Source organism: Nyctibius grandis, chromosome 7, assembly GCF_013368605.1.
Source record: "Nyctibius grandis isolate bNycGra1 chromosome 7, bNycGra1.pri, whole genome shotgun sequence".
Classification (NCBI taxonomy): Eukaryota; Metazoa; Chordata; class Aves; order Nyctibiiformes; family Nyctibiidae; genus Nyctibius; species Nyctibius grandis.
The window spans coordinates 9,707,396-9,721,148 of record NC_090664.1 but is presented as its reverse complement, the minus strand read 5'-3'; the positions used below and the strand labels follow the sequence as shown (position 1 = coordinate 9,721,148).

Genomic DNA, 13,753 nt, shown 5'->3' with positions numbered 1-13,753 from the left:
CTCTTCTCCAGGCTAAACAACCCCAGCTCCCTCAGCCATTCCTCGTAGGTCAGACCCTCCAGACCCTTCACCAGCTTGGTCGCCCTCCTCTGGACTCGCTCCAACACCTCAACATCTTTCTTGAAGTGCGGGGCCCAGAACTGGACACAGTACTCAAGGTGCGGCCTCACCAGTGCCGAGTACAGAGGGACGATCACTTCCCTAGACCGGCTGGCTACACTATTCCTAATAGAGGCCAGGATGCCATTGGTCTTCTTGGCCACCTGGGCACACTGCTGGCTCATGTTTAGCCGGCTGTTGATCAGCACCCCCAGGTCAAACAGTGTGCTGTTTTGATGCTTATCCATGGCAATAATAATACAACATTGTTCTTAAACCAGGCAAAAGAGAGAACTTCAGGAATAATACTGTTTAATATCTTACCCCTCATGAAACTTTGCTTCCAAAAACTGATTTAGATAATTTAACTTGCCACAAGTCAATGGGGTATTATCTCTGAAAGCTCGACTCAAAGATTGAGTCATTAAAATATGTGAATACTGCTTTTGTCTTTTTCCAGAGGCAGTACCACAAGTTTTCTTCAGCAGGTAGTGATGATTGTGCTGGCTCTTCACCTGAGGGAAGAAATTCTCAAGTTCATTTCAGTCAGGCTATCCATTCTTCATGTTCATGACTACATAACCTACAGTCTTTGCTCAGAAAGAAAACAGCCTGAAGTTGTAGGGGATAGAAATTAGCAATGAGCTAATGTTACAGGTCATCATGTCTCAAAATGAGAAATCTTCCTTTGCCAAATCAAGTACAGTTAGCTGAATGTAAAAAGGTAACTGGGGTTGTAGTCTAACTTTTAGTGGGGTACTGACTGGGACTGAATTACTTTAGCGTTGCTTCAGGCAAGCTATGAATATGAATTCTTCCAGACTAGCTTCTTAAGTGTGGGGTGTTTTGGGGATTTGCCACCACATTAATGGTATGAACCTGAGAGAATACCAACCAGTCTGTAATCAAGAGCAGGGAAGCCTGTTTTGACATATTCAAAAATAAAACTAATGCTTTAGCAGTAAACTGAGAATGACAACTTCACTACTGCAACTTAATCAGGGTATGTTCACTTAAGTGCCTTGTATATGTAATAGCAGCAAAGTGAAGTTAAAGGGAAGTTATTTTCCCAAGTACTCAAGATGCATCTGTTTCAATCATGGAAGATAGTGTTTAGTGTTCAGAAGCATTCCCTAGAACTTAGCAGCTCCTAAAGCAATGATCCAGTCAAGCAGTTGTGGGCAAGTTTCACTAAATCCCTGCACATGTTTAGGGAATAGGTATTCACGTGTGAAATAAGCATATCAGGATGGTAGTGGTAGGATTGCTTAAACTTTTACAGCACAGGAGGAATACTTAGTCAGGTCTTTAGTCACAATGCTTGGCTAATAAGTAAGTTTCTCAACTTCAAATTCCATTTCAGGCTGGAGAATAAGCTGTTCTATCTATACAGATTTCTCCTTGCTGTTTATTTAGAAATTGCAATAGGAATCTGTCTTAGCTGGAGTTATGGACTCAAATAATTTTAATATTACACAATATTCAGGAGTTAAGCATTCTGGAGATGACATAAAATACACTTGAATCTGAGTGTGCAAAGGTGCAGCAAAAGTAGTGTGATTGCAATAATTGGCAAATAATGGGGTGTAGATTAATGTAACCTGGTACTGTTAAAGAGTAACTAGTGTAGTAAAATCAGTGGGGAAATAATTCATGTTCAAGTCCACGTGCAACTTAGTCCATGCATTGTTAGATAAACATAAGTGTTCCTAAAATTGTTTTTGTGTGGAACTGACAAAGCATTGAGTTCAGTGGTTAAAAACAAAGTATTTTTGTCTTGAAGCATATTGATGATTAGTGAACTTTGGTTTTAAATTAAAATTGTGAGTACTAACAGGATGTCTCTTTTGTTTTCAGGTCTTGGCACAGAATGAATATAATTAGAGAAAACAGAGATCTTGCTTGTTTCTACACAACAAAACATTCATGGAGGGGAAAGTAAGTAGTTTAAAGCTTGTTGGTTTTTTAATGTTTTATGTGGTATTTCTCCTCTCCATTATTGGATTTAACTGCATAGTTCCTGTATTGACGGATGAAAATTGAAGTAAAGGCTCCTGCTGCTCAGTCTCTGAATGGAATGTATCTTCACTAGAATCAATTTGGATTTTAAACATTGCATTTTAGCCTTCCTCTGCTTGTGTTCCCATACTTCAGTGTAGCTCTGAAATGGACCACCTGACTTACTCAGCTGCTGAGTCTCTTGAACTAAAGCACTGATTTTAAAGTGGAAATGCTTCCTGTCAAAACAGGTTCTTGGAACAGTAATGTCTTATGTACTTTAATAGGTGAGGGTCACTAGTCCACACTATACTTACCATGTTGTGTAATAGATTATCTGTTAAACTACTAACTGAGGTTATTTGAAGACTTCTGTTAGTACAAATAAACTTTATCCCTAATGGGGGTCTTGGATCTAAAAATGAGTTTTCAGTGATATTTGTGTCTGCAAAAGCTAGGGAACTTCTAATAAAGCCATCCATTGAACTATCATAACTAGTATCTATTATACTGTGTTTGAAGTCAGCTGTTATGCATACTTTTTAAAGCTTCATAGGACTTTCTTTTATGTCCTTACCCATTGTTCCTTCTCACATGCATGTTAGTGCTGTGGAACTGGGATTTTTCCTTGCTACCTAAACATCAATAGAACAAAGAGGGTACGTTGTCCGCACCTCAGGAGCATGAGTACTGCTTATTCTAATTATAATACTGAGAGGTGATGTCTGAATCTGTTTGACCAGTAGGTTGAAACTGGCTTTTTTTGCTGTCTGCTGATAGATACTTCATGAATTCTTCCTATCAAAGATTAGGACTACTGGGAAGGAAAGAAGGGTGGGATTGCAAGGAGTGGCAGCCACAGATCTTTCTCAATTGTGCTTTGAAAAACCATGAGATTACTTCAGTGTCTCGTCAGAGAGCTCCCTGCCTTTTTGTTAGCAAAAAAATTAAAGCTCTGGGTAGTTCAGAGTCCAGAGTAGACAGAGCAGCTGTCTGGGGGCAAAATCTTTCGTCTACCAAGACAGATTCTTGATTGACTTGAAATACAGTTTAATATTTAGTTTTACATCATTAGAATTCTAGAAAATACTTGTGTAAATTGAGTCTCGTCTGAGTTAAGACCCATGCGTTTGGATTTGTGTGGGCATTAGTGAATAAACTGTTTCCTTTAGTAGTAATAAGATACTATGTTGGGCTAGAATGTTAGAACAGTTTGTCCCTCTTAATCTTTCTGTCGCCCAACAGAAAATATCTGGTCTCTTCCTTTGAAGTTCCTGTGGCGTATGTGCAAATTCAGTGTGCATGTGAGTTGAGCCACTTGGTGAAAATTAAATACGTAGAACTCGGATTGCTTCTCTTGCCCAATGCATTCCACTAAAGAGTCTGTTCCTACCTGCTGCCATCTGTTGAAGTTAGAATATGATCTTAAACTTTGGTGGTAGCATTCTGATAAACTATGAAGTCTTACAGAACTTCAAACTAAGTCTAAAGTCTAAAACAGAGGCTTAGTTTAAAAACTCAGTAGCACTTAACTTTTCACATAATGAAGGGAAAAGGAGTATTCAATGAGTAGTTGCCTCTTGTGTTGCAGCAGAAGCTTATATGGCTTTTAGTAAGCTTATATTTGAATATTTAAGTCTGCTCAGTTCGTAGTTACACATTCTCAGTGTAATCTATGGATAACATGAAAAAAAGCGCAGTAACTTAATGTGTAGTGCTAAATGAGCCTGAATCACTTTGACTATTCATATGATTTGTCACTTTACTGAATATGGGCTGTGTGCATGGCAGTTAAAGTATTTTCTAGTAGTACAGATGACAATGCTCCAGTATCAGTCTGTAGTTCTGTAAAATTAATGAACACTGTCTCTCTCTTGAGTGTAGTGGTGTAAAACTTGTCTACCAGGTTCATCTTGATTCAAAAAAAAATATATATATAACTTCTGACTTCCAGTTAACAGGCAATAGCCTTTTTACTGGCAAGAGTACATTTCCTTCAAATTCTTCTCAAAACAGCCTGGCATTAGAATGTACTGCAGAGTAGTTTGAGAGAAAATTAATGGTAAAGTCTTCAAGGCCTGGAGGCATAAATACCTTTCTACATATTTAAAGGTGAAGTTCTGGATAAGTGTATGTTTAGGCTGTGTGTAAGAACTGACTCTGAGTCTCCTCTGTTTGTGTACAAGACTTGGGTCTTCTGAATTTGAGCAGGGAGAGGCGATGAAGGAAATGGTAACTCGACAAATCTGCTGTTCTGTCTTGTATTCCTTGTCATATCCCATATTAAGCGTGCTGGATAATAAATATGCTTCCTAGATCTTGAAATGCTGGCTTGAGCATCAGGGGAGAAAAGGAGGGACTATAACATTTGGAAGCTGGTCTTCAATTATATGTGATCATTGCAGATCCTTATTCTGCCACAAAGCACTGTGAAGCTCTTTAGTATGTTAAGTGAGTAAACAAAGTCTTAAACAAGTAATAAAGTGCTTTATTACTTGTGAGAAGTTTATGTTCTTCAGAGCAGCATAAACAAGCCTTATTTGTAAATCATATAAAAGACCAAATACCTTCCAAAATTGTGCAACAAGAGGAGAGGGAACAGTTGGTTTGTTCAAAGGATTTTCTTATGATCTGAGAACTGGAGCATCCTTTGACAGACTGAATATAGTGGAATTATTAGCAGCTAGAGTAACTTCAAATGTTGTGCTTCGTTACTATGACTTCTCTTGACCTGCATCTTAAATAAGGAAAATTCAACTATGTGGAAAAACAAATGGGTTTTTCAAATAGATTAAACATCTTTAAGGTGACAGGTCACTTCAATATTACAGATTTTTCTAAGCTTTGAAGAAAATAAGCAGTTGCTTTAACTCCTAGATAGACTCTGCTGGGCCAGTAATGGCTTGAACTTGCACCAGTTTGTTTGACTGAATAATAACGGAAGATGGTAGGGAATGAAGTCTCTGAGATTGACTGTGTCAGACAGATACTCTTGGCCTTGCTATTATGAGAGAAGGGAGAATAGATCAAAATACATGAGGGAGCAGCTCTGAATGTGTCTGAAGCCCATGCAAAGTTTGACCTTAACCGGAAATGATGGCTTGTGCTGCAGACCTGGCAAGTGAGAGAGAAGGGACTGCAACACAGGAATTCAGAGAAAGAAGGAAGAAATGACCTGCTTCTTGATGCAGTGTCTAGTATGGCACGGTCCAGATTAGTCAGCCATCTGACTGATCCTATCCTGCTCTTTCCCTAGCAAACCCACAGTTTACCCAGAACTGAAACTTAAATTGCTACACTGAATCGGTTTTAATATGGACAACTAGTCAAAGTATTTTTATTTGTTCAAGTTCAAGAAAGGCATCCAGGTTCAGATATTCTTTCTTTGGTCAGAGAATAGTTACTAGAACTGCCTCTGGTTCAGGTTTGGCTTGATTTTCTGGGCAGGACTGCTTCCAGATAGAAGCACCCTAGAACAAGAAGTTTGTACAAGTAGTAAAGCATTAGTAATAATCTGCTGTTTCAAACTAGTTAGTTATGTTGCAAAACTTTGATTCAGAAATATGTAAATAGTTTCTATATAAAGATTTGGTTCAGGGTATGCTGTGAAGATTGTCTAGGAAATGAAGCCATGCTAAGGCTTCCATTTTGCGCTTGATGCATCTAAATTTCTTAGCTTTAGCTCACTGCTGCTTGTTTCTGATATGCCTGAAATGCAAGCAACTACCTTGCTACAGCTGTTCTTTGAAGCACTGTGGCAGATAACATATCTGTTATGTTAATGTACAATAACTAGGTGTGTATTGAACTATAGCTTCAGTGATCTGAGTCTTTCTGTGTTTAGTAGTCTTAGTTTTCCTCAAGGTGAAGAAGATTAGGCTTGGCTATGGTAACACTTTGACTTGTTACTGTATTGTGACCAGATGTGTAAATTGGATTATTTCATGTTACAACTGTTGTCTGAGACAGCTTCAGACGGATGCTTTAGAGTATTGCAGGAATATCTTTTTTCCTATCTGTGTAGTTGTCTTAGAACTTATTCTGGTCTCATAGTACCTTCCAGTGCAAATTCCTGGAAGGTCCTGACTTAGCCAATAATGTGGGAAAAGTTATGCATAAGAAAGTATATTTAGTACTATTTAACTTGTATGCCCCCTCTACGAATATATAGAACAGAGGAGCTTAACTTATAATAAGGGTAAACTGCAAACTAATAACTTAACAAAGAAAATTCCATATCCATTTCCTGACACTGATTTTTATATAGCTTTGATATAGCTTCTTAATATAATTTTTGCCATTCAAGAGTGGTTTTCTGTGACTTCTGGAGAAACTAACACTCTTCTGTATTCTAGGTATAAGCGAGTCTTTTCAGTTGGAACCCATGCCATCACCACATATAATCCCAACACACTAGAAGTTACAAATCAGGTAATTATCAGTTTTGAACAGGGCTCTTTTGGGTTTATTTCTGACTTAGGTTCACCATCCAGAGTGAATAGTGGCATTCAGTCTTCAGAAACTATCTAGTCTGACAAGATCTCGGCAAAACCAGAAGGTGTGGCAGCTGCTACAGAAGCACATGTAACAGAAAACTGGTGTTGCCTTCACTAACTGCAAATACCCAGTAGTTTTTGTACTTTTAGGCAATTTGTCTTTATTGGCCAATAAGTAGTAGTTTGCTTTTGAGTGTACTGGGATAAGTTTGATCACTGTAAGGGTATGGTCCATGAAGGGAGTCAGGACACTTGCTTACTTTGCAGAGTATTAAATAGGAAGCTCAAGATGCAGCTGTAACGTAGCATGCTAGCTATTGTCTCATTCCAGCAACTCAGTTATTCTAGATACTAAGGGTTTTTAAGTGGAGGAGATGTAGCTTTAAAATTACTAGCAGTGTAACCTACTTACTTTCAATTGTCTAGTGGCCTTATGGAGATATCTGTAGTATTTCTCCTGTTGGAAAAGGACAAGGAACAGAATTTAATCTCACTTTTCGCAAAGGGAGTGGAAAGAAGTCCGAAACTCTTAAGTTTTCCACAGAGCACAGAACAGAACTCCTTACAGAGGCACTGGTAAGATTTTTTTTTTTTTTTTTTTTTTCTCCTTCAAGCTAGCAGTAAGTACTTTGTTATCATTACCATTTCTGTAACTATGCGTTCTTTCCTTACATAAAAAGTAGGAAAGCAAGTTGTCGTTTGAGCTGTTCTCTAAATGTACTTGATCTAGTGTCAGTTGCAGCAACTAGTGTGCGATTCTTAAATAGCAAGTTAAGCTACAAATACGGAATATATTAAACTGCAGTGGAATGGTGACTCTTGAAGGAGGCTTAGTTTAAGTCACTTAAAACAGAGTCAGCTTAAATGTAGACTTTCTGAGTAGATTGGCTGTCATTTGCATTCATTCATGGTTGACTTTTTTTAAAAACAGAGATTCAGGACAGACTTCTCAGAAGGAAAAATCACAGGACGGGTAAGTGTCTGGTTTGTCTGGATCATGTGCAGTTTAAAGAAATGATCTAAAGACTTAAACTTTTCTTGTGTTCATGATGTTATGCTTGTGCTGTATATACTACCTAAAATAGTTTTTGTAAATTTGGATCTGAAGTCTTGCTTTAAGAAGGGAAAATTAAGAGTTTATTCAAAAGCAATGGGAACTTTTCAACAGTAGAATATTTGAGTTCTCTTCACTTGGGCTGAGCCTTATGGTGGTACACTTAAAGACTCTGAATGTTACTGCTGAAATAAAGGACTTTGCCACATGGAGTTCTTATTTGGAGAGAAGGAAGAAGAAAAACATAAGCTTTAATTCATTATTCAATGTTTGCTACTTGCAGCATTTTACTTTCCAACTCTAAATAGTTTTCTGTGTAACATCCTGAACACTTGATGTGGGAATATTGTTCCCTAGGAGGATTTCTGTAGGTCAGATTAAAGACAAGATTGCCATTTAATGAATCTTGGTAATATAGTAATAAGTGAGGCAATATACAGAGCTGGGCTTTGTATTTGGTTTTATGTCTTCTGGTCACAGAAGACAGCACTTAAAGTAACTTAAAGCATTGCATAGAATAAATCCTCAGTGACAAGCATAGTAACACTGCTGGATTATGGGGGTCCCCTTTGTCTTACTATGGTTTAGAACAGACCTTTAACTCTTGCTGATTTCAGTAAGTCTGTCTTTGTAATGGAATATGACTGCAAGAGTTGAAAAAAATGCACTATAGTGGTAAGCTTACCTTAATTTAGTCTTGATTAGCTGAAAAACAGCATCTGGTGCAATAGCTATTTCCTTGTCTAACCACAGTGCACATGGTCTGTGAGTAGGCCACCTTCTGCAGCAAGAGAAACTTAATCCCTTTTGGATGACTGTTTTGGGTCTGCTGTTCTCTTTAAAATGCATTGTTTAAGCTGTGACTTCCTTGTCAGTAGACAGCTACTTTCATTTGATTCATAGTGTTCTTAACATAAGAGCATTAAGGGAAATTTATATTTTTTTTTTTTTGAACTTTACACCCATGCTGCTTACTAGACTGCAAAAGAACTATTGCTGTGTAGTAAAGGAGTGTGTGTGTTTGTGTGTAGATGTCTAAAAGTAGCTCTTTCTGCAGAGATATAACTGCTATAAACATCACTGGAGTGATACGAGGAAACCTGTGATTCTGGAGGTGACTCCTGGAGGTATTGACCAAATTGATCCTGCAACAAATAAAGTCCTGTGCTCCTATGACTACAGAAACATTGAAGGCTTTGTTGATATCACTGGCTATCAGGGAGGCTTCTGTATCCTCTATGGAGGATTTAGTAGATTGGTGAGTACTAAAACAAAACGTCTTGGTATGGTACTTAGAATGTTTATAGCTGCATATTTAATAATGAAACTTCAACATAATTTGAGCATACAAGTATGTGCATCTTTGGGACCCAGCTGTGGAGCCTCAAGGCTTGTGGACAGGTTTTAAAACCTCTTTTCAACAGGAAATTAGTTAGAACATTCGAGAGCAATGTGTGGGGTTTTTTTGCTTATTGCATGTTTAAAAACTACAGAACATAAAATATCCAGTTATTTATATTTGGATAGTGAATATGAATGCAATGTAGACACGGAGTTCCCTGACATTTCACAAAGTTTCAGAAATGACAGGCAGTATTACTAATCTACTGAACTGATGGAGGGATTCTGTTCAGAACTAATCAATTGGTGGTGATCCTTCCTTTTTAGGTCTGTGATCTGATACTCAGCAGCTTTGCTTGGGAAATACTGCAGTGTAATGTTGGTTTCAAAATCTTAAAAGGGTTTCTCTGTACTGTACTGTAAGCAGCTGAGCTGAAATGGATCTTTAGGAATTAATTAATGGTTACTAATGTAAATATAGCTACCTCAGTCACTACTAACAAAATAGGGCTCTGCTGTCTAGATCAGTTTCCACATCTTTTGTACTGCAGCATGTTTTTTTCTGGCATAAAACTATTGATCCTCTAGAGCTGCCCTAACCTTGCCCAGCAGGTTAGATAGCAGCTCTTACAGATAGCAGCTCTGTGGTTCTCTGGCTCCTCAGTCCTGCCAGGCTGTCAGGATCTGTTGCCAAGAGTGGACAGGCAGGTCATACAGACCTTTACTTTAATGGCAGTTAATGTGTAGCAGGGTATCCTTTAGGAATAGCTGCTATAGATTTTTTTTTTTTTGAAGGGAAATGTAAACTTAATAGTGGATCTCTTGTGTAATAAATACCCCTTCTCTTTATACTATGCACTTAGCAAAGGCAAGCCTAGCTGCTGGGAAGATTATCTACTGTTGGATGTATAGTGGAGTATTATTTATGGAACTGTGATTTCTTGAGCTATGCCATTTTTTTCACTTTTTTTTTTTGTCAAAACTTGCAGCACCTGTTTGCCTCTGAACAGAGAGAGGAAATTGTCAAAAGTGCAATAGAGCATGCTGGCAACTTCATAGGTATATCTCTGCGGATAAGGAAAGAATCCCTAGAATTTGAGCAATACTTGAATCTTCGCTTTGGAAAATACAGCAACGATGAATCTGTAACATCTTTAGCAGAGTTTGTTGTTCAAAAAATAACACCTAGACACTTGGTAAGGGTATCAAACTGAACTTACTTGGTTCCTCTTAAGTGCTGAGAATTCTTTTTCCTAACATATGCTTTTTTTTTTTTAAGGAACCTGTGAAAAGAGTACTGGCTCTTACAGAAGCTTGCTTAGTTGAGCGGGACCCAGCTACCTATAACATTGCAACTTTGAAGCCTTTAGGCGAGGTAAGACACAACCTTTCTCAGTACCACTTCTTCAAATAGTAGCTCTAAAAGATGGTAATAGTAGGAGTTTGATAGTATACATAAGATGGCCTCAATTTGTAGAGTAGATAAATAATACTACTTCATGAACATGATCCTTATCTCTTATTTTTAGGTATTTGCAATAGTATGTGACTGTGAAAACCCCCAGCTTTTTACCATTGAATTTATCAAAGGACAAATTCGGAAATACTCTTCAACAGAAAGGTAACTGGAGCTCCTGTGGGTTATAAATTCAAATGGAATTTGCTATCACAGTGCTTCTAGTTTCTCAGTTTCCACAAACTCTGACCCTTGGAAGTGTTAATTCAAAGCCTTGCTATTCTAGTGGTCTGCCACTTACAAATCAAGATTTGTTACAGTATCTAAATCTCTCCCCTCTACCTTCATCCCAGCTCTAAGCAAATCTGCCCAGAACTTTTCTGACAAACATGTGAAGGTGTTGAACAGCTAGATACAGCCTGTTTCTCATAAGAAATGTTGTTCTGTGTATGTTGTACTTGGTTAAGCAGTATATCTGAGAGAAGGAAAGCAAGCACAATTTACGTCACATGGAAGCGTGAAGACTGTAAACCCTTTGAGCTGTCTGCTTGAAATACTCGTAGTTGATTTTATTTAAAGCAAGCAACAGAATAGTCCCTGAGTGCACTTGCAGTTGTAACAGTCTAATCCTGCTAAGTGAGGTTTTGCAGAAAGCACAGGGGTGAATTGGCTTGCAACATGTGTAACTCATTAGCAGATAATCTAGAGTTGATCCTTTTAGTGAAAGGCTGCAGCTGGCTATACTGGGTGTAAGACAGCTCTGTTCTTACAGTGAATAAAGGAATGCTTGAAAGTTAGTGGCGTCTTCCAGAGGTGTAGCTGTTAGCACCAGTGTTAGTAAGAGATTTCAAGTATTGCTGCCTCTCATTCTGGGCTTGATTTTTTTTTTTTTTTTTTTTGGCATATTTTTTCTTATAACTTGGTTCTTTGGCATCACTTTTCTGATCTAAATTGTATTTGCATGTCTTTCTCCCAACCCAGAGATTCTCTTCTGGCTAGCTTGTTGGATGGAGTCAGAGCCTCTGGTAATAGAGATGTCTGTGTGAAAATGACCTCCACGCACAAAGGCCAGCGCTGGGGATTACTCAGTATGCCTGTAGATGAAGAAGTAGAAAGCCTTCATTTGAGGTTTTTGGCTGCTCCTCCAAGTAAGCTAATGCTTATTACATGGTTTTATAGTGCTCTTTAAGGCATCCAGATATTTAGTCAGGTACTGTGCACTTAACTTTTGTTATGTCTTCTTCCAGGTGGTAACTTTGCAGATGCGGTATTCAGGTTCAATGCTAACATTTCCTACAGTGGGGTACTACATGCAGTTACACAAGATGTAAGAATAAATCCTCTGCCCATCCTCTTAAGATGTTGTTAATGCATAAAGATATTAATAATTGTTATTTCTTAATCAGGGTCTGTTCTCAGAAAACAAGGAGAAACTCATTAATAATGCCATAACAGCATTGCTCTCGCAAGAGGGAGATACTGCAGCATCTAATGCAGAGCTTGAAAGCCAATTCCAAGCAGTAAGGCGACTAGTGGCTTCAAAAGCGGGCTTTCTTGCCTTTACTCAGCTTCCAAAGTAAGTGAGAAGTCTCTTCAAGCTTGGAAGTAGCAGGTGAAAACAGTTCTTGAGCTTTTGATGAGGTCTTATGTTTAAAACTGAGAACTGGCATTAAGCCTCACTTCTGAAAAAGACTGGAAGACTCTCTACATGATTGCTTCCAGTAGTGTAAGGCTGTCATCAGGCTTTAATGTAAATTGAGAATCCCAAATGATCGTTAGTATGTAAAGCTGCTTCTTTCTTTGCTAAATACTCTCTGCCTTGAGTCAAATATGGTTTAATGTTTCTCCTAGTGGAAAAACTTCTAAAATGCATCTTCATCTGTCCTTGAAGTAGGCAGTTCCTCATTCTTAAAGTATGTTGATGCCATTGCTATCTTCAGTTCAACATGAGATAGAACTTGATGTTAGGAAGTTGAGTTATACTCCTACTACTAAGTACAAGCTGCTTGGAGTTTGTGTCTTAATTGGATAACATAAGGAAGCAGAAAAACTGCCCAATTTTCTTCTGAAAATGAAAAATTCTTTGGAATATTTCTGGCTGTGGACTATAGGGCAACTGAATGATGTGAAGAGTAACGTATACACTTAGTCTGAGACCTTTATAAAGTTCTATTTCTCTGTGAACAGTGTCCTGTACTATCACTATCCTGTAACTATGGAAGTATGTCTTTGTTCTGGTGAATGTGCTCTCAGCATATTGTTAACAGTGAAGTCAATATTAATGTGTTCCTACCAAGGAATCCCCAATTTATGTAAACACCAAGGTACGGGCTTGCCAAATGCAATGGGAGCAGGCCACTTTTGGTCTCTGATGGGACTTTTATCTTAAAACTAAGATTTCTGTTTCCTCTCTAATGTTAGTGGTTTTGCTTTCCTTTCAAAAGATTTCGAGAAAGATTAGGAGTGAAGGTTGTGAAAGCCCTCAAAAGGAACAATGATGGAGTAACCCATGCATCTATTGACATGCTTTGTGCTCTTATGTGTGTAAGTATTAAATTGCAGATTCTTTCACTTTCGAATGTGTGAATTTCAGTCTACTGAAAGATGTAGAAATAGGGACTACCCTTCAACTTGCAGTGTGCTCAAACGTGAAATAACTTGTGGTACAGTGATTTCCTGTTGAACTTGAAGTAGGATGTGCTTTTTATGGGTTCAGAGTGTGGCTTTTGGACTACAGCTATTAAGAACTGAGGATTGAAATGTGACTGCATAGTGCATGTTTTTTTTTATAGCCCATGCATGATGACTACGACTTGAGGCAGGAGCAGTTGAACAAAGCTTCCCTTCTTTCTTCAAAAAAGTTTCTAGAAAATCTACTAGAGAAATTCAATTCCCATGTGGTAAGTCAAATTTTGAAAACAGGTAGCTTCAAGTGCCTTTCCTAATTGCTATGAAAACATTTCTGTCATACTTGGATACATCTTTGAATGTATTTGTACCTGCAATTGAAGTGCAGAAAATACAGCTATGTCTGGCACTGAAGCTTGCTCTAAATGGGTTTGGATCTTGACAGGTTAGAATGTAGCTGTCTATACCGCAGAACTTGAGTGTTATGCAAAAAATGTTTACATGTTTAATATGGGAACTAGGTGTTCCTTGTAACTAAAAGGATAGAGTAAACTAATTTATGGGATTAAAACTAGAAAAAGTAATTCGCAGCACACCAGTATCTGAAGTTGTCTCTGATGTGCTCTAGGGGCCTATACTTTACTAGAGGATTGCCATACTCGGAGTAATGGCATATTTTAA

General features: G+C 38.1%; 1 protein-coding gene across 4 annotated transcripts in view; it reads left to right on the top strand.

The window, feature by feature from the left end:
• DNAJC13 (DnaJ heat shock protein family (Hsp40) member C13) overlaps window positions 1-13,753 on the top strand; it is a 59,549-nt gene that overhangs the window by 5,853 nt on the left and 39,943 nt on the right. For all 4 annotated transcript variants that reach the window (XM_068405521.1, XM_068405520.1, XM_068405518.1 and 1 more), the window contains exons 2-14: window positions 1,957-2,037; window positions 6,453-6,528; window positions 7,020-7,169; window positions 7,525-7,566; window positions 8,705-8,905; window positions 9,978-10,184; window positions 10,268-10,363; window positions 10,518-10,609; window positions 11,426-11,592; window positions 11,692-11,771; window positions 11,851-12,020; window positions 12,889-12,988; window positions 13,237-13,344. In XM_068405521.1, the coding sequence (XP_068261622.1) occupies window positions 1,970-2,037; window positions 6,453-6,528; window positions 7,020-7,169; window positions 7,525-7,566; window positions 8,705-8,905; window positions 9,978-10,184; window positions 10,268-10,363; window positions 10,518-10,609; window positions 11,426-11,592; window positions 11,692-11,771; window positions 11,851-12,020; window positions 12,889-12,988; window positions 13,237-13,344 (1,557 nt within the window). In that variant the 5' untranslated portion in view covers window positions 1,957-1,969. The remainder of the gene's footprint in view (window positions 1-1,956; window positions 2,038-6,452; window positions 6,529-7,019; window positions 7,170-7,524; window positions 7,567-8,704; window positions 8,906-9,977; window positions 10,185-10,267; window positions 10,364-10,517; window positions 10,610-11,425; window positions 11,593-11,691; window positions 11,772-11,850; window positions 12,021-12,888; window positions 12,989-13,236; window positions 13,345-13,753) is intronic.